Genomic DNA, 19,382 nt, shown 5'->3' on the forward strand with positions numbered 1-19,382 from the left:
GGTTTCTATATCATTTGTTTATGCTTACTATCTCTTTGTTACAGTTTTCACTGAGTTCCTTCATTCATCCCCTAAGTCCTTGAGCATCCTAGCACCTCGCTGACACATCATGAGTACACTCGTGTTTCTGCATCTGAACATTGCTGACTAGTCACGGGTTAACTTGTGTTTCCATTCCCAAATTGCATTGACTGGTCACAGATAACTCGTGTCTCACACTTACATTAATTTAAGTAATTTTAAGATCTGAAAGCAATGTAGAGTTTTAAAAGAGAGCTCTAGGACTGTTTTTCTTAGTTATCTTTGTTTAGGCTCAGATGATAAGAGGTGTGAGATATGAGCCACTTCACCACTTGGCACTTTTTTGGCCGTCCCTAGTTTTCCTCTTCGTTATGTGTCGTCTTTTTCTCAACTCATGAGTCAGTATTTCAAGAGATGTGACAAGCAATACATCTAATTCTTTCCATCCATCTTTTATTATGGCAAAAGTTTTTAAAAGACATGTCACGACAGAGAAGAACTTTGAGCGAATTATGTACAGACACTTTATTTGATTGGCCGAGTGACTTTGGTGGTCAGCTGGAAGATAGTAGTATTTTGTTGGAAGATGGTAATGAGCCTGACATTAGACCGTCACAAAGACAAAAGAGAAATGTGATAATATCCGACAGCGAAAGTGATTCTGAAGAAGTATGGACAGAAAAAGACATTTACCAGCCTTGGAGGTTTATATAAATATTTCAGGCATAACTGTTCAATTTGAAAACCCACAAAATATAAGTGAAGTAACCAATTTATTTTTGATAAGGATTTTTTTCAATCTTCTTACTTCTCAAACCAATTTCTACCATCACCAAATGGAAATATACCACAAAACCTCTGCTAAAACTTCACCATGGATGGACATTACTTATATGGATATAAACAAGTTTCTTGGTTTAATATTATTGATGGGACTAATGAAGAAGCCAGAATGGAAAGATCCTCTACTTGAATCACCCATATTTCCAAAACCTATCAGGGGTTTGAGTATATACTTACACTCTTTCATCTGATATGACAATTCACAAACATCATGTAACAGACCATCTTTACAAAGTTAGACCTTTTTGGATCACTTTATCTCGAAATTTATATCTTTACATATGCCAAAACAGCAGTTATCAGTCACTGAAGCATTAACTCCATGGAGAGGACTCTGGTGCAGGTCAGTGTTGGACACTGCCTGTGACTGGCATTGGGCGACCTGTTAGGAGCTCAAAGTGATCCACGGTTGGTGGCTGCCTCTGCTGGGCCAACGTGCATGTGGGAAGGGCCACGCTTCATATTGAGGCCTGCCTCCACCAGTACCCAGCCTGGGGCAGGTCATCAAAAGGCTCAAGGTACTCCTGGGTCCGGCTCCACCTGCTGGCTGTATCAGGTTTAGTCACTAAAAGAGCCCTACTGGTACATGAATTACTTAAAGCAGGTTCTCAGTGAGTCACACCAGGTAGGGGCGCATGGTGTTCACACCAGGATGATAAACATTCAAACTTGGCAATCAGTGGGTCTGAGGCCACTCAGCAAAAGTCCTCAGGTACACCAAGACCAGCTGAAGACCTTTTCTTTTTCAAAATAATAAACCGGTGATGTTCCATTCATGTGAATCTTTAAAAACAGGTTATATTGTAGGCATCAAGGGTGTTGGTGGTGTTCCACACCATATAAGTAAAACCATGCTAAAATGAAGAATCTATAGTGTCATCATTGAAAGAGAATGATGTCATGGGCCCGTCCAGTTTTAAGATATGGACACTCTTGTAAGATAAACAATAAGGGCGAGATTCTCACCTAGAAAATTAATGTAAATTGAATTAATTCATTCCAGACCCCCCAAATGATTCTGTTTTTAAATCTTATATATACAGTACTAGGGGCCAAGTGCACGAATTCATGCACCTTGAAAGGAACTGTGGGCTGCGAGGCTGCGGTGGGGCACAGGGGCGGGTCTTGGCCCATCCTCCATGCCCCCGCCTGGCCCCTCCCGCCGCGGGCCCCAGTCCCCTGTCTGCTGGCAGCCCTGCTCCTGCCACCGCCTCTCACTGCCCCCCATGCCAGCCTGGTTGCCCTTCACTGTCCCCCTCTGCCGGCCTGGTCGCCCCACGCAGCCTGCTGTTTGTTCATTTGGTCGCCCCTCACTGCCCCCCCCCCCCTGCCAGCCTGGTCACTCCACACAGCCTACTGTTTTGGTCGTTGCGTGAGGGTGTGCCGACCAATTTGCACATTACCCTTTTATTAGTATAGATTCTCCATGAGTTCTTGCCATAATGGGTATAAAACATTTTAGGTAATGGGAGGGGAGAGAGGAATACTAGTCCAAGGAATTCAGTATCATGTAAAGGTACATAGACAAAAACAAACAAATTGATGCTAAGAGATATTAAAGAAGAAAAATGAGTGGGAAATAAAAGGAACCTGCTATGCTGTTGAAGGACAAAACTAGTTAGATTCTACTTTTAGAAACTACTATAAGAACTGGAAATGATAACATAAGTTCTCCAAAAGTGGGTATTAGCTCAAGCATATCTCCTGTTCTTGAGTGGAAAAAAAAGTATAAATGACAGTAATGCAAAAGAAAGGAATAGATCTAAGAAACTGTACAAAAGGTTGAATCTGGCTATGACAGGAGGTACATCTTTTGACTCTTCCATGGGTTTAGGTCCTCCCAGTCATGCTTACATGTTCAAGTTTATGGTACAGTGAGAGGTACAGTGCCCAACAGAGCCATGTTTTTAATGAATCCTTGGAATGGGTAGGAGAATGCATTGTGGGCATCCCAGAGGGGCAGTTGCTGTATACTTATTCTATGGCATTTATCAAAATGCTTTGACTACGACTACTTAAAGGAAAACTCCCAAGTGTGTTGATGAAACAACAATCAAGGAACATTCTGACCAGTTAAGAATTGAGAAAATAGAGGCAACTCTCTGCAGACACATGGGAAAATAATTAGGAAGTAACTTAGGGATATATGTTAATTGGAACAGCCTTCCCTGTTTTCAACCAGGAAAAGAACTTGGGGAAGATTCTGGAAAAGTCTTTGAAGCCATGAGCCTAATGTATATTAGAAAGGGAAACTAGATACTCTAGTATTATTAGTAAAGGAGTCAGCTTCTAAGTCAAGGAATTACTGTGGTTGGTTGAGCACTCATTACATACTTTTGAAATAATCTCTGTGATTCTGACCCTTAGCCCACAACAATTATACCCATGGGTGATTCGGAATATGAGTGGGGTTATTTAGTTTGGAAATGAGTGAGAAGAAATGTGATAGAAATGGACAACCTATAGTAACAGATGATGTAAAGCAGAGGCTCTCAGATTTTTACTCTGGCAAAAATAATTTTTGGCATCTGACTAAATTTATAAACCATGGCCATTTTACTTCTAAATCTCTTTGTCTCAAAGCCAGTGGGATTTTATTTTAAACCTTTCCACAGTCTCTAACCTATTCTTGTTTTATTTCTGTTACACTGAATATGTGCCGTTTAGTATGCTGTTTTAAGCTCAAAGTTAGCACATAAGCAGCAGGAGTGGACTTCCTGGGGACTTTGGAGTCAGACAGTCTGCATTTAAATCTTACCTCACCACTTACTGTGTGACCCTTTAGACAAATTATCAACTTCTTCAATTCCTTGTTTTTGCATCTCTAAAATGGAGATATTATTAGAAACTGTGTAGGCTTTTTATGAACATCAAATAAGATAATGTGTCGAAAGTGCCAGGAGAGCCTGACAGGTGTGGCTCAGCAGTTGAGCGTTGACTCAGGAACCAAGAGATCCCCTCGTCGATTCCCTGTCAGGGCACGTGCCCGGGTTGCGGGACTCGATTCCCAGTAGGGAGCATGCAGGAGGAAGCTGATCAATGATGTTTCTACCTCTCTAACTCTCTCCCTTCCTCTCTAAAAAATCAAAAAACACATTAAAAAAAAAAAAGGGATAAAGAAAATGCCAGGAGAGTGCTTGACACAAACTAGGTTTTCTTCTTATCCCCCCACTTTTCCTGTTGAGGTGTTCAGTAATTAACAGTAGTAATAAGTAATATAGTCATCCTGCCTTCTCTCAGGAAGTTCCCACCTTCATATCCTTAACTCTCTACTTAAGAGGCTCTTCCTTTCTTCTCTCCCTGACAGTCAGCACTTTTCGAAATTACTCTCTTCGTAAAGTAAGAGAAGGCTGAACCCAGAAAGGAGTAACATTAAGAACTACAGTGCTAGGAAATAGTTTTAACCAATATGTTTGTCTTTGCTAAACATTTTCAGTCCTTCCAGATTGCTTATGGAGAATGTTAAGGGAATGACCCCCTTTAGAAGGCTAAGATCGGTAGTAAAAAAAATTTCTTAGGAAGCTATGATTTCCAGGAATTCTAATTACCAGTCTCTGCCAGAAAATTCTGATCAACAGTAGTTACCTTGCTGGATCCCTAAAATCCGTTTTACTACAGTCTTGTTCTGCTCTCAGCAAAGGGTGCTTTCTTTTGTTGAGAGCAGTGTAAGTGATATTTCACTACTTGCGTGCTTTTTATCTGAAAAACTGCAAATTTGTTACAGTTATACAGGCTGGGGCAAAAGTAGGTTTACAATTGTTTGTATAGAAAATAATACAATAATTAATGAATAATACAAGAATAAACTTGGCTTGGCCGGCGTGGCTCAATGGTTGAGTGTCGACCTACGAGCCGGGAGGTCACGGTTGGATTCCGGGTCAGGCCATATGCCTGGGTTGCGGGCTTGATACCTAGTGTGGGGTGTGCAGGAGATGGCCAATCAGTGATTCTCTCTCATTATTGACTAGTAGCCCGGTGCACAAATTCATGCACATTGAAAGGAAATTAATTAGAAGAAATATTTTAATATCGCTATTCGCCCTTTCTCTATAATAGAAGTGTTAATCAAATTCACAATCAACAATGACAGATGGAAACACACGCGTGCGATTGGTGCCAGAGAGAGCTTTATATGTATCACGCATGCGTGAGTCAACTTAGCCTTATATAGATACAGAACAAACTTGCTTAATTAGACCTGCTTTCTGATTTAGCTAAACTTTTTTGCAGCTCAATGAAGCACCCCAACTTCTCTTTCAGGTAATTGTCAGCAACACAGCAGTAAACATCAACATGAAACAGATTATTATTGTAGATCACGCAGGAAGAACAAAGGGTAAAATATTTAACTGCAGCAGTGTTTGACTATATTCTGCACAGTGAGAATACCTGAAGTCATTTTCAAGGTCCACCATTTCTTACTTCTTTTCAGTAGGGTCAAGTTTCTAAGCTTTCTAAATTTCCATTTTCCGGCTAATGAAAAGAAAATAGGATTCTACTGGGTCTCCTATCTACCTACTCCAGGACTTCTGTGAGGATCAAATGAGATGAGGCATGGGAAAATGCTTCACAGACATTTGGTTACAGTGCAAAGTGTTTCCACCTGGCTATAAAGCAAGTCGTGTTCCTGGGCTGAAGAAACTGCAAGGAGGCTAGTAATCGCTAGGGAGAGGAAGCCGGGTGTTGCTACGTGACATCATTACCCAGATAGAGGGGGAAGGACACTTAGCATATTAGCCTTTTTTATATATTGATGTTTCTATCTCTCTCCCTCTCCCTTCCTCTCTGAAATCAAGAAAAAATAAAAGAATAAACTCTGTTTTGCATATTCACAACTGTAAATCTTTTGCCCCACCCTGTATTTAAATTACACCAGTATGCCCTGGCTGGTGTGGCTCAGTTGGTTGGAGCGTTGTCTTGTACATCAAACAGTCATGGGTTTGATTCCCCGTCAGGGCACATAACCAGTATATGGATTCGATTGGGTTGTGGTGCATGCAGGAGGCAAACAATCAATGTTTCTCTCTCTTTCCCTTCCTTTCTCTAAAATCCATAAGAACATACCCTCAGGTGAGGATTAAAAATAGGTAGGTAGGTAGATAACACCATTGCATCAAACATTCCATTTGTTTATGTCACTAATAATATATTGAGGGAGAATGCATGGCTTGATAATAAAGACTAAGGCAAATAGACATGGATTCTAACATATGAATGTGGGCATGTTTGTTTTTTATTTTTTTTAAATATGTTTTTATTGATTTCAGAGAGGAAGGGAGAGAGAGAAACATCAATGATGAGAGAGAATCGGTGATCGGCTGTTTCCTGCACGCCCCCTACTGGGGATCAAGCCCGCAACTTAGGCAGGTGCCCTTGACCGGAATCGAACCTGGGACTCTTCAGTCCTCAGGCTGATGTTCTATCTACTGAGCCAGACTAGCTAGGGCATGTTTGTTTTTTTTGTTTTGTTTTAATGTCTTTGAATGAAACCTCAGTTTAAAACAAATAATGATGACTTTGTGGGGTTATTATGAGAATGAATGATTGTAAAGTCCAGAAAATTTGAGTTGTTTTTTCCTGTCATTTTTTCCTTAAAATATTTTCATTAAAAATGTTTTTAAAGTAATACCTATATACAATTTCAAAAATCAGATAAAACAGAAGTTTTATAATATATAGTAACCTCTATCTGACTCATCAACTGGTTGGTGCTTCTTTTGTCAACCTTCTGTCTTCCAGGGATTTGTTGAAATTTCTTACTCATTAAGAGCACTTGGCTCCTCTTTTGTTCTCTTCCTTAGCATGCGGTGGGGTATTTATATTTCATTCCTTTATCATTATAATGTGTTTCTCTGGGGTGAGTGGAGAGGGAGGTATATGCTGAATCTTCTTTGACAGAGAAGCCCCTCATCTCAGATTTAGTTCAGAAAATGATTTTCTTTATTTAAAAATAAGGTATTGTTACTGTGTGTTCAGTACCAGTGAAATCATGGTACCTATGCCTCTATGGAGCTTAGAGTCTGGAGGGGGAACCTAGATTAACAGTTTCATACATTGCAGTGAAAAGGGGGTCTTAGAAGGTGGCACTAGCATTAAGTGTTTTTCCTTGCTTAAGTCAGGTAGTTAACAGAACTGCAAATAGAGTAAGTACTCCTGAGTTTATTACTGTGAGTACTCGGAATTCCTTTTCTTTGGCTTCCTTACTGGATAAACTTTTCTCCTACTGCGGTAACACATTGGGACACAGTTTTCTTAATAGTTATAGGTCAGAAAAAATGGGTGCTCTGTTCTGTGCTTTAACTTTCCTTTTGCTTGTTTGAGCACCCATCAGGTTCTAGCCTCCCAGAGCTGGGTTAATAGCTGGACCACTTTCTTTTTATGTGTCTCTCTTGTGTCCCAGAGCCTATAAAGTTTGGGGACCCATTTCATACTTGAAGTGTATGTTTATTGTTTTGTTGCGGCTCTCATTCTGCTTCACCTCCTCGGGTCATTATGCCTTAGACCCTCCACTGTCATAATTTTTAACACTGAACTAATCAGTTGGGAGGATTTCAGATCCAAGACTTGTGCTAAGAATTTGAATACAGCCAGGACATTCAGGGAGCAGGTGTGGCTAAGCAGCTACCCAAGGCCTTGACCAGCAGTTTCTTTGTGGTGATTAAGCAATAGGTCAGCTGAGGATTTTCACTTCCCCTTTCATGGGCCTTATACTAAGACCACTATTTCTGGAACTATTTGGAAATGATGGGATCCTCCTGGTGGCGCTCTCTTCTCGGTGATATCACTTCTTTAGCAGTGTTTCTTTCAGAAAAGTGTTCTTAGTATATAGCAAAACAGGCCTTGTCAGTGGGGCCATCACTAGAAATAGTTCCCATACAGCAGGAGTGGGGCACTTTTTCCCCCCAAGGACCCGTTGGATATTTATAACAAAATTTGTGGGCCATATAAAATTATCAACTTAAAAATCAGCCTGCTATATTGGGTTAAACATTAAATTAACTCACCCCTATTACCTTGGCAGGGCCAGACCAAATGATTTTGCAGGCCTGATATAGCCTGTGGGTCAGATGTTCCCCATGCCTGCCATACAGCATAATAAGCAGGTCTTAGTTGTTAGAGCTCTAATTGTGATCATTTCAAAGGGGCCCCAAGTTTATGCTCTTAACATCAGCTGGAAAGTTTCAGTCTAACAAACATCTCAAGTGATTGCAAAGAATCCTCAGACCACAGTCACAAAGACTCTGTCATGGGACATTTGGTATAATCTGAGATTATCTCCATTTACTTGATCTTAAGAGAAAATGTCTGGTCCTGAATGGTAAGGCAGCATGGGCTAGTTGGAGTAGTAAGGTTGAGAAATCAGATGGACTTGCTTTAAAACCTTCTGCCTCAGTTGCAAGCTCTGTGACCTTGTCTAACCTCTCTGAACCTCTGTTTACTCAATTCTAATGTGTGAATAATAATATTTGTCTCTTAGGATTGTTGTGAGGATAAAGTGAAACAATGTAAGTGATATCCATGACTCATAGTAGGTGATCAGTGGATATTTATAAAACAACTTGATACATGACATATCTGTAAAATAAGATTTAGCTAAGATCATCTCTAAGGTACATTCCAGCTCTAATAATTCTTGATTGTCTAATTTTCTTTGTATAAAATTAATATGTGTATTTTAAAGATATATTTGTGTAGAGATATATAACTACAGAGTCCTTGGTTGTCATGAATTACTGCCTGCAAAATGTCCTTTGCTGGATATGGAAACTGAGCCAGTGGAGAAGAAGATGTACCAGATAGTGCCTGTAGTTCTTTTATCTAAGCTGTTTCATAACTTCATTCGTACCAGATTCTCCTGGGATTTATGAAGCTGAGTCACCATCCCCACCTCCTCCTGCATCTCCACCTCCTGAACCAGCGACGAAGACTGAGCCAGAGCCTCCTTCTGTCAAGGTACAACTTTACTGGGATGGCTACCTTTCCATGTGTTCTTTTTCACCCAAGGACCTAAAACTGTTATGTTAAATCTGTTCTCTGCTGTATACTTCACAAATGCCAGTAGATGGCTCTTGTCTCATTCTCTCCTATAGGTTGTAAGAAGACAGGGTTGACATTCCCTGTCTTCTCACTTGACGTGAGATTTCATCTGTATGTCAGAGTTTCAGAGGGAGCTCTTTTGTTTTCCATGACCTTCAGCATCAGGGCTGCTGTGCTACCCAACTCCTGTTGGAATTGTGCAAAATGAGGTCTTGCCTGCATCAGAGCAAAGTGTGTGAAAGATAGAACATTGTGTTCACAGCTAGCTTATGCATGTTGGTTACTCTTCTGGAAAAGGGCTGGATGAGAAAAGCTGGCAACAAATGGGGAAATGTAGTTTTGAGTGATCTCTAGCTACATCTTGTCTATATCTGTTAGTGTAAATAATGAAGAGTTGAGAAGAAGGGTTCTGACAAGTTTCTTTTTCCTTTATGTCTATCATTTTTCCTGAATTCATTGTATTAAGACTGTAATTTAAATTTTGCATTGATTTCTTCATTAGCTGAAGAGCATATGGGATTAAAGGCCAGTGGAGATAAAGTAAAATACCAGTTTGAGACTAAATTAGACGGGCCTGTCTTGCACTGTCAAGGCTGAAATAGCCAGTATCTACAGCAGGGGCAGATGTCGTGGAAATCTCTGGTCTGTTTAGGGGCCTTCCCTGTGTGCTCCCATAATCCCTCCCTCAGCCCTCCAGTAACGCCCTGTCTTCTCCATTAAGGTTCTTGTCCTGTTGGTCTTTTTAACCCATGGGGCCTGCACTGCTCAACAAAAGCATGTTGCTGAATGAACACAGATTTTTGCTCAATATGTTACTTTTCTTCTCATAAACAATGAAACATCAAGCTGGCACATACAATGACCATAACTTGTCTGTGTGGTAGGGCTGGTCCCCTAAAAGGAAATGTATAGAATTCCTCGTTCAGCTTACCATCATGGAGTATTGGAGATTGCTTGTTATAAATTAAACTTCTATTTTTCTTTGTAGTTTTATTGGTCACCTTAATGCTATAACCTCTGGTCTTTCAGAGCTTAAGTGGAGAAAACAAAAGAAAACGAAAGCGGGTGCTGAAATCTAAAACCTTTGTGGATGAGGAAGGCTGCATAGGTAAGAAAAATTTGGGGTTCCAAATTCAGAGATAGAGTTATTTCCACAGAGGCACCATGATCCTTTATAGAGCAGCGTGCATGTGACACCCTTCCCACCCCCCCACCCCACCCCCGCCCATGGTGCCTTGCTGCCTGTCTTGGCCCACACTTGGAATAGCATGGTATGAGACCACTACAACTAAAGGTAGAACACCTGGTCTTGTCTGGACCATGCACTATAAAAATAAGCTTTGAGATCTTGGATGAAAGTTGTCACCTCTGGTGGGGAATTTCTTGATCTATGGAATGGAGGTAAATTCCATTTTGCCTACATGTGGGTGGTTGTGAAGATTCAGGTGAGGTAATATATCTAAAAACACTTTCAAGATGGAAATTACAATACCAGCTTAAGATGTTATCATTGATGTTGAGAAACATTGTTTTTTTTAGAATGGTCGTTTTATACGTTTGAACAGGGAAAAGGAGCTTCTACAGATGATTAGACTGAGGAGAGTGTCATGAGTCTTTGGTATTTTGTTCCATTTGTTCTTCATAGAGGTTTGACTCTTCCAAATCACTTTAATATTTCCTATTTGTAAGCCATGTTAGGTAAATGGATGTGCTTTTTATGGAGGCCTAGAGGGGAACAGAATTTAGGCTTTGAAACAACCTAAGTATCCATTGACAGATGAATGAATGAATAAAGAAGTTGGGGTGTGTGTGTACAGAATATTATTCAGCCATATGAAGCCCTAGCTTGTTTGGCTCAGTGGGTAGAGTGTCAGCCTGCGGACTAAACAGTCAAGGACACATGCCCGGGTTTGTGGGCTCGATCCCCAGTACAGGGCGTGTAGGAGGGAGCTGATCAATGATTCATCATTGATGTTTCTGTCTCTCTCTCCCTCTGCCTTCCTCTCTGAAATCAATAAAAATATATATATTAAAAAATGAAGAAATCCTGCCATGTGTGACAACATGGGTAGACCTTGAGGGTATTGTGCTAACCATAAATCGGACAGAGAAAGACAAATACTGTGTGATCTCTTTTACATGTGGAACCTAAAAAAACAACTCATAGACAAAGCAGTCAGATTTGTGGTTACCAGCGGCAGGGGGAATAGGAAAAAGGTGGTCAAAAGGTACAAACTTCTACTTACAAGATAAGTAAGTACTAGGGATGTATGTACAACATGATGATATTGTTAACACTGTTCTATGATGTATATGAAAGTAAAGAATGTATCTAAAGAGTTTTCTTCACAAAGAAAAAACTTTTGCTTTCTCTTTTTGTTTACCTATATGAGATAATGGATGCTACCTACTAACTAAACCTACAGCGGTTATCATTTCACAATATACAGTGGTGTACTTCAATTTTAAGAAAAGAATTCAGGCTTTGAGTCATTGGCTTATTCTTCAGCCATGTTTTAGCTTGTTGTACCTTTTCCACAAATGAACCAGACTTCTGTGGGGCTTTCAGGATTTGGCCTGATGGGATGCTCAGATCCTAGGACTGTATGTCTATATTTAAACCTGTTGTTAATTGGATTAGCCCATAATTGTTGTTTCTTCTCTCCTGTGGCACCTGCCACGGCTTGGTTCTCCTAGAGAAGTATTTTTTCCCCTTTCTTGACTTTCCTTTTCTTGTTCAAATTTTTGTCTTAAAAATATTGATTGACTGAAGAATCCGTTTTTCCCAGGCATTGTGGTTGTTAAAACTAGTGAAGACATAAATTGTGAACCTGGTCCCATTATTTCCTACCTCCCATTCCTTTGAAAAGGTCTCTGACATTTTAATTGTAGCATGTGATTGGGGAATAAAATTCCTTACATGTGGAAATTCTGTCTTTGCAGTGCCAGATTTATTGTGAGCCTATGAATTCTGAACTTGGAGTAGTAGTCTTTTTTGTTTTGAGTCTTCTCATAGTGCATTTTCAAGCCTCTTAGTTTGACTGTTGGTAGTAATATATGTATTTTCTGTTAAATTTTTTATTCTTTCTTTTAACTATAAGAGGACAGAAGCACCAGTGCTAGTTTCTTTCTCCTTCTGCTCCAAAGTAAAAATGTCACTAAACCTTGTGAGCGCTCATTGGGAATTCGTGGCTTTAGGTTTTGGCCAGGTGTGGGATGTGGACCTTTTTGCAGTCCCGTCTTCAGACAGGACTTTTAAGAGCCTTGGATGCAACAATGAAAACTATGCTCACATAGCAGTTTGGTGTATTTTTTTTTTTTTTTAAGGTTTTTAGTCCAAGTTCAACCTAATGAATCTTGGCTTCCGTTACCGACAAAGGAGCTCGGCTTTCCTCTCTCTGCTCAGACTGTTCCAGATGTATCAGCACAGTGGCCTGCCTGTCCTGTGCTGGATCATAGTTGGTCTCTGGGTTTACTGCAGGGACTGATAAGTTTGTGGTGGACTTCTGGACAAGGTGAATTTCTAAAGCAAAACAGTTGGTTGAATAGGATTCTGATGTTTTACCCATGCAAAATGGGCCTTTTTATTTTATTTTTTAAAATGGTATCTGAGAAAAGTGGCCTGTTATTCAGCTAAAATAAAGATCCTGTATTTTTAACTTAAAATCCCTTTTGGCCTGTAGTTTGAAGTAGCTACAGCCTTTAGTATAGAAAATGTTCCTTTTAGCTCATAAGGTATACTCAGTGTGCTGCCCTGACTGGTTTTTAACCCCCACCCCCAAGCAATCTCTTGTGCAAAATTGGCAATGAGACAACCACTTGTTTCATTAATAAGTAATGAAATAATGAGCTAATTGATGCTGGAGTTTAATATTATAGACATGCTGCCATTTGAATACAGAATATAGCTTATGAAGGAGCAATTAGTAAGTTGTTTCTTTTCTCTGTATAGATGCTCTTCAGACTTTGAGATACTGAGTAAATAACAGCTCTTAATTTTGTTCCAGTAATCTAGTTACATAATGCTTTTGAAGTTGTGTACAAGATGGGGATGGTGTTATGGGATTGTAATTGCTGAACTAATAGGTATATCAAGGAAATTCCCTAAGTATTTTAGAGCAACATTTCTCAAACTTTGAGTAGATGCATGACTTGAAACCTTGCTAACATTCAGATTTTGATTCAATAGAACCTGAGATTCTGCATTTCTAATGAGCTCATGGGAGTTTTAATGCCCTCTCGTCTGTGGAACAAAGTTGAGTAGGAAGGCCTTTGAGAACACTTAATACATATTTAACGCTTATCAGTGTTTTTAGCCTCTAAGTTGGCAGGAGTCAGCAAAGTAAATTCTGGGCTCTTGAAAGTAATGACAAATCCTGGCAACTCTTGGGGAGGGGACTGTTAATTATGCAACCTTAATGACATCAGAGGGAAGAAAGTGAAGGAGGAGCCAGTTGACCGCCAGCAGAGCCCATTGCGAGGGAGAACATAGCATTGAAGGGTGCTTGCCAAAGGTTACTACGTGCATCTGTGCGTTCTGTGAGGCAGTGTCATTCCCACTTAATGAAGGCAAGGGAAGCGACTCTCACGACGAGATCCCTGACCTACTGAATGTGAAACTCTGGAAATAGAGTCCAGCAGCCTGTGTTTTAATGAGCCCTCCAGGTGATTCTGATGACGGTAAAGTTTGAAATTGTATAAATGGCAGACTAGGAATTAGAACATAGATATATTGATTCCAATGCTTATGCCTATAGAACAATTTGACTAATATATTTTATTAGAAATGATCAGTAATTATGAGCTTAAAACTATCATTGTTCTTAAATGGGGAAAAATACCTTTCACTTTAATCATCTGAGCTTTTATTATGTATATTGGGTTATTCTGTTCAGCTAAGAAAAGCTGTTTTTCTACCATCATTTGCTGCAACCAGGAAGGCTGAGGGAGAATTTAGATGACATTGGTTATACAGCTGCTTCAGCTCTCTAAAATCACAGGAAGGTGGCATTGTTCCGTTTCTTGTATTGGCATATGCATTGCAATAATATTAGAGAGACATCCTCATCAGTTCTGTGGCATGGTCTGTGCCCTTTGGGACTTTCTTATACTGTCTGTTCACTAGTATAATGCTTTTCATTAGGCAGGCTTCAGTGAGTTTTATTGGCTGATAGGGAGTAAGAGAATTGGTATCTATGCTTCTTATTGTATCATGGTCATTCCTTGAAACTATCAAGTTTGTCATCTGATAGAATTTGCTTGGGACAGTTCTCTTTATGACGTAAACTTAGACCACGTAAATCTTGGGTTAATTAACAGTCATTCAAAACCAAGAACTGAACAATTGAGTAGCTAATCTCCAATTCTCTGTACTTAGGATGTACAGAGAGTGAGTGACATCAGGATAGAGCTAGTCAGAGAGTCCATGGCGGTGAGCCCGGCTAGACAGGATCAAAATTGGCAAATAAAGCAGAGACTAAGACCAGGAAAACGATCAGTGGAAATAGGCACCACTTAGAGCTCAGGAAATTAGCTAGCATAGAGCAAGACCCAAAAGCAGGATTGGGGCAGTCAAATGATAAAGGCCTGGGACAGCCCCGCCTGGCTCAGTGGTTGAAAGTAGGCCTATGAACCAGGAGGTCGCCATTTGATTCATGGTCGGGGCACATGCCTGGGTTGTGGGCTTGATCCCCAGAGGGGGACGTGCAGGAGGCAGCCAATCAATGATTCTCTCTCAGTGATGTTTCTCTCTCTCCCTTCCTCTCTAAAATCAATAAAAATATATTTTAAATAAATAAAGGTATGGGTCATAGCAGTGAGGGAATAAGGGTGAGTGTTGATTCTGAACCCCAACTAGAGACTGTGATCTCAAGATGCCGCATACTTCCTACCTGAGGCTGGATCTGATCTCCCAGTGGGAGAAAACTTTGGTAGTAGATGAGCACACTACTCGGATCAGAGTGTCCGAGGGGATCTGGGAGAACAAGACTTCTCATTCTTTTGATAGAATAGTATTCTAAATGACTCAGCCCACTCATGTTCCTTTTTTTTTCCTAATTCTACCAGTGACTGAAAAAGTCTACGAGAGTGAATCCTGCACAGATAGTGAAGAAGAACTTAAGATGAAGACATCTTCTATACACAGACCCCCAGCAATGACTGTGAAAAAAGAACCCAAAGAGGAACGGAAGGGCCCCAAGAAAGGGACTGCTGCTCTGGGCAAAGCCAATAGACAAGTGTCCATTACCGGCTTCTTCCAGAGGAAATGAACTGCCATCTCTAGGTCAGAGAGGTGGAGTGGTCAGGGAGAAGACCAACACATACAGACTCTCACTTACTGTGTAAGTTCATCCAGCGCCTCTCCTCACCTATGTCAGAAGACTGTTCTTCCATCTTGAAGGGTTTGTACTGCTGGCTTTTAACCAAAAAGAAATCACCTGGAAGCAAGAGGCAAAAGAATATTTAAAAAGCTGTTACCTTCTAATGACATTTTTAAAGCACAATCTTTGACCTGTCCAGGAGAAGAATTTCTCAAAAAAAAAAAAAAATAGAACAGGTTTCAGAATTATTATTACCGAAGCCATTTAGTGGCTAATCCATTGCACCCTACCTACCTTGTGCCCTGATGCACTTATGGCTCAGGGAGTATTCTTCTGTGTTCCTTTGTATTCCATGGACTTGTGTGGGTATTTTTTTTATCCCTGAATTTTACTGGATGTGTTTACTACTCCCCTTATTATCCCTTCCCCACTGACACAGTTCTGTGTGAAGCCATGTTCTGTAAGTCTTTTACATCTGGGTCGGACTGAGGCTGAAACAGAAATCTCCGTGTAATCCTCTTTTCCTCCATTATCAAGTACACTGACACCTGGCTACCTACTAGCACACCACTTGTGTTTTACCTCTTTCACAAAAGCTCTCTAGACCTTCATTCGCAGTTAGTGGTTAGAGCAAAGCCTCAGGCGGAGCACAAATAGAAATGAAATGTATTCAACTCCACCAGAAATTACTTTGAGTCAGCACTGACAGCATTAGAGGGCGGCTCATGTTGCTGACACAGGGCGCACTTCACACTGTTCTTGTGATTTTTGTCTCCTCCCCTCTCTCCCTTTCCTCCTCTCAGTACCTGGAAAGTGAAACCCATACAATGAAATGAAGGCGAAAAAGATAAATCTTTTCCTACATGCAGTATGTAACAGTTAAGTAAAAATTTCTTCTTGAGGAAACAATGTTCGGAAACAAGAATTTTCTAAGAAGGTCATGAGGAAGAGAGAAAAGCACACGTTTACTATACAGATGTTGCTCCTCTGTATTTTTAACCCTCCCATTTGCCTAAAAGTCCAGGCTCCCCAAAAAGAGATGGAGAGACGGAGTTGTTAGTAGGACTAAACTGCTATTAAATAAAAAATTGTCATTTGTTTGTTACTTAAGGAAAGTCATCTATTGCAGTGATAACTTTTAACAACTTCCATTCTGGCTGCACAGTGAGCTCAGTGGATGGAGGTGGTGTGGCAGTGGCTGCGGTGGGCTCTGGGGATGGGAGCACAGGCTTGGCTGCTGGTGTGATTCATTACAAACAGACAAGGGATGTCTGACTTCTTTCCATCTTAGCCTGGTGTATGTCAACAGAGCCAAATATCAACAGTACAACGATTGAAATTTCTTTTGAGAGCCAAATTTTTTAAACTTCTTCTAACGCCACTTCTTCAAAATAGACTCGCCCAGGCTGTGGTATTTTGTGGAAGAGCCACACTCAAGGGGCCAAAGAGCCGCATGTGGCTCGCGAGCCGCAGTTTGCCGACCACGGTCCTAAGTGATACAGTCAGCTATCTACTGTTCAAAGCCAGTATTGTGATGGACCTTGGATTAAGAGCAGTCTCTTGAGCAGCAGTCACTGAGGGCTCTCTAGCCAGGCACCCATGGACTTGATTAAGCCCAGAGGTTTGGGGGATGAGTCCTGGCATTCCATCTAGGACTTGTAAAGGCAGAGGCTTTGTGTAGCAAGCTGAGTACAGGATGACATATTCCAACCTCGTCTTTTTTTAATCTAGAAGGATGGAGAAAAAGATGGAAAGCCTGGACCTTTACAAAAAATTTCTGGAGAGGGATCCCTTAAATGGTTATTTTTGTCATTGCCTCTGGTCATTTTTCTAAATTGAAGTAAAAAAGAAAAAAAATCAACTCAGTCTTTTTTTAAAAAAAATTGTTATGCTGAGGTCTCCAGTAAGCTAAATTTAGAATTGGAAACCTCTGGTGCTGGTTGAAAGGAAAATGCAGATTCTGTGATAGTGATCCTATGATTACTATGCCCAATATGCTGCCTAAACTCTGAGCTGTCTGCAAGATTTAGTTAGTAAGTGGTGGCTTTTTTTTTTCTTTACACAAAACTCTACCATATTATCCCATGAGTTCAATAAATTTGAGAAGTTGTTTTGAAATAGTTCAAACTCAATGTCTGATGAGTCTGTTATTTGACAGGATGGCAACAGTGTGTGCAGTTATTTAAACTGAACAGGAACAAGGCTGTTTTTTAGTTTATATTGTTAAAATTGCATACCCATAGTCTGAGATGGACAAGTTATTTGCTGCCTTCATCATTTTTTCAGCCCTGTGGGAAATCTTAGTTCCAGCCAAACTCATTTTTTTAGTTCATTTAGAAGAAAATTTAGTCCTGATCTTGCACATTGTGTTAGTTTGGCTTCCTCACTTGCTAGCTGTGTGACCTTGGGCAAATTCCTAAGCCTCAGGTTCTTTACCAAAAAAGCTAAAAAGACTTACCATGAATTGTCAAGACTGAAGTAATGGATAGCATAAGCTTAGTGTACAATGGCAGCACATAGGTGCTCTACAAATGGTGGCTTCCTTCCTGATGTCATAAATAATGCAGTTAGCTCCTAACTCTGAAATGTTATCAAGGATATGACCCAGATGTTACAGTCTTTCAAAGTCATCATTCTGGCTGTAAATGTGGTCAAAGGGGGAAGACAATGGTCTGATTTTAGAAAGGTTTTAGAGAGATTGGATATTTTCCAGTTGAAAGAAAGTGAGATTTATAGATAGCTGGTATTTACTATTCATTAAAACATTTATTGTGTGTCTACTCTGTGTCAGGCCTCTGACCTGGCTACTAGAGGATATAATAGAATCCTAGATTTTTCCCTGCCCTCATGATCTAGTGGAAAAGACAAGCCAGTAAAATAAAAGAATGTGGTGAGTGCAGCAACAAGTTAGCACACTCTCCTGAGAGCTCATAGGAGAGTGTGGAGGAAGTCCTCCTAGGGGAGAGAAGTCAAGCAGTTTTTTGAAAGATGAGAAGGATTTTGCCAAGCAAAGGATCTAAAAGGATTTCTCAGGCAGAGGAGTATGGCTTTGGGGGGAAATGGACTGTTGAATTTAGGAATAGGGAGAAAATCTATTGAGAAATGAAGGTGGGGTTCCTGCTAAGGAGTCTGGATTTCATTTGAAAAATATGAGGTCCAAGTGAAGAATTTTAAGAAGAGGAGTAACAAGTTGATTCTCATTTAAGAGTGACAACTGGGACAGTTACAAGGTGGTGGTGGCATAGGAGGACACTTGCTCCCTCACGTGAAATGTACACCTATATAGAGAGCAATTCTTCCTGAGAGGCAACTGCAGGCTGATTGAACACCTTCTGCACAACAAATGAATTAAGAAACCGAGTAGAGGAGGCTGGGTAACCACTGGAGCTCTACAGGATTGGAGGAGCTGGTGAGCGCCATTGTTGACATCCTCCTCCACCTTGGGAGAGTGAGCAGGAACTCTATCCAGGTGCTCTGGCATACCTGCAAGATAGCTGTAGCACGTTCCCAACCACACTGCCCAGAATCCATTTGGCCCAAACAGGGAGCAAGCAGGATCAACCAGGTGTCACCACATGCACCTGGCCTCCCTGCCCGGAGCTGCTCCAACTGGGCAAGCCAACACCCAGGCACAGTAAGCATCTGCCTGGCTGCAACCAGCCTGCCATAACTACCTGGCACACAGTCCACACAGATGTTGCTTCTACACAAGATCACTTTCTTCACAACAGAGAGACGCCTTATAGAGAAGACTGGGAAGATGTAGTTCTCCAGGATCTGTGGAAATTTTCCACTATCCGAAGTGCTGGTGAGCATCATTGCTTACTTCCTCTCTACTTCCATAGAGTGAGCAGGAGCTCTCTCCAGGTACGGTAGCCCTGTAAGACTGCCATAGTGCATTCCCCGCCACATTGTCCAAACACGTTTTGTCTCTGAACAAAGGGAACAAGCAGGATCAATAGAGAATTATTACATGTACCACCTGGAGCCACTCCAGCCCAATAGGCTGGTGCACCAGTAGCATAGGCCCCCTCTTGGCTCCAACCCGCCTGTCAAAACCACTGACATATACAGAGATGACTTATACACAAGGCCAGTTTTTCAAGACTGGGAAAGATAGCTATTTTGTTTGATAGAAATAAACATAGGAAGTCAAACAAA

The 19,382-nt window shown here is 40.8% G+C and overlaps 1 protein-coding gene across 3 annotated transcripts in view; it reads left to right on the plus strand.

The window, feature by feature from the left end:
- Window positions 1–17,727, plus strand: part of POLD3 (DNA polymerase delta 3, accessory subunit) — a 59,262-nt gene extending 41,535 nt beyond the window's left edge. For all 3 annotated transcript variants that reach the window (XM_079788718.1, XM_079788720.1, XM_079788719.1), the window contains exons 10-12: window positions 8,714–8,817; window positions 9,931–10,009; window positions 14,968–17,727. In XM_079788718.1, coding sequence (XP_079644844.1) covers window positions 8,714–8,817; window positions 9,931–10,009; window positions 14,968–15,170 — 386 coding nt within the window. In that variant the 3' untranslated portion in view covers window positions 15,171–17,727. The remainder of the gene's footprint in view (window positions 1–8,713; window positions 8,818–9,930; window positions 10,010–14,967) is intronic.
- The last annotated feature ends 1,655 nt before the right edge of the window (window positions 17,728–19,382 follow it).

The sequence above is a fragment of the Cnephaeus nilssonii genome (genome assembly GCF_951640355.1).
Source record: "Cnephaeus nilssonii genome assembly, chromosome: 13".
Taxonomy (NCBI): Eukaryota; Metazoa; Chordata; class Mammalia; order Chiroptera; family Vespertilionidae; genus Cnephaeus; species Cnephaeus nilssonii.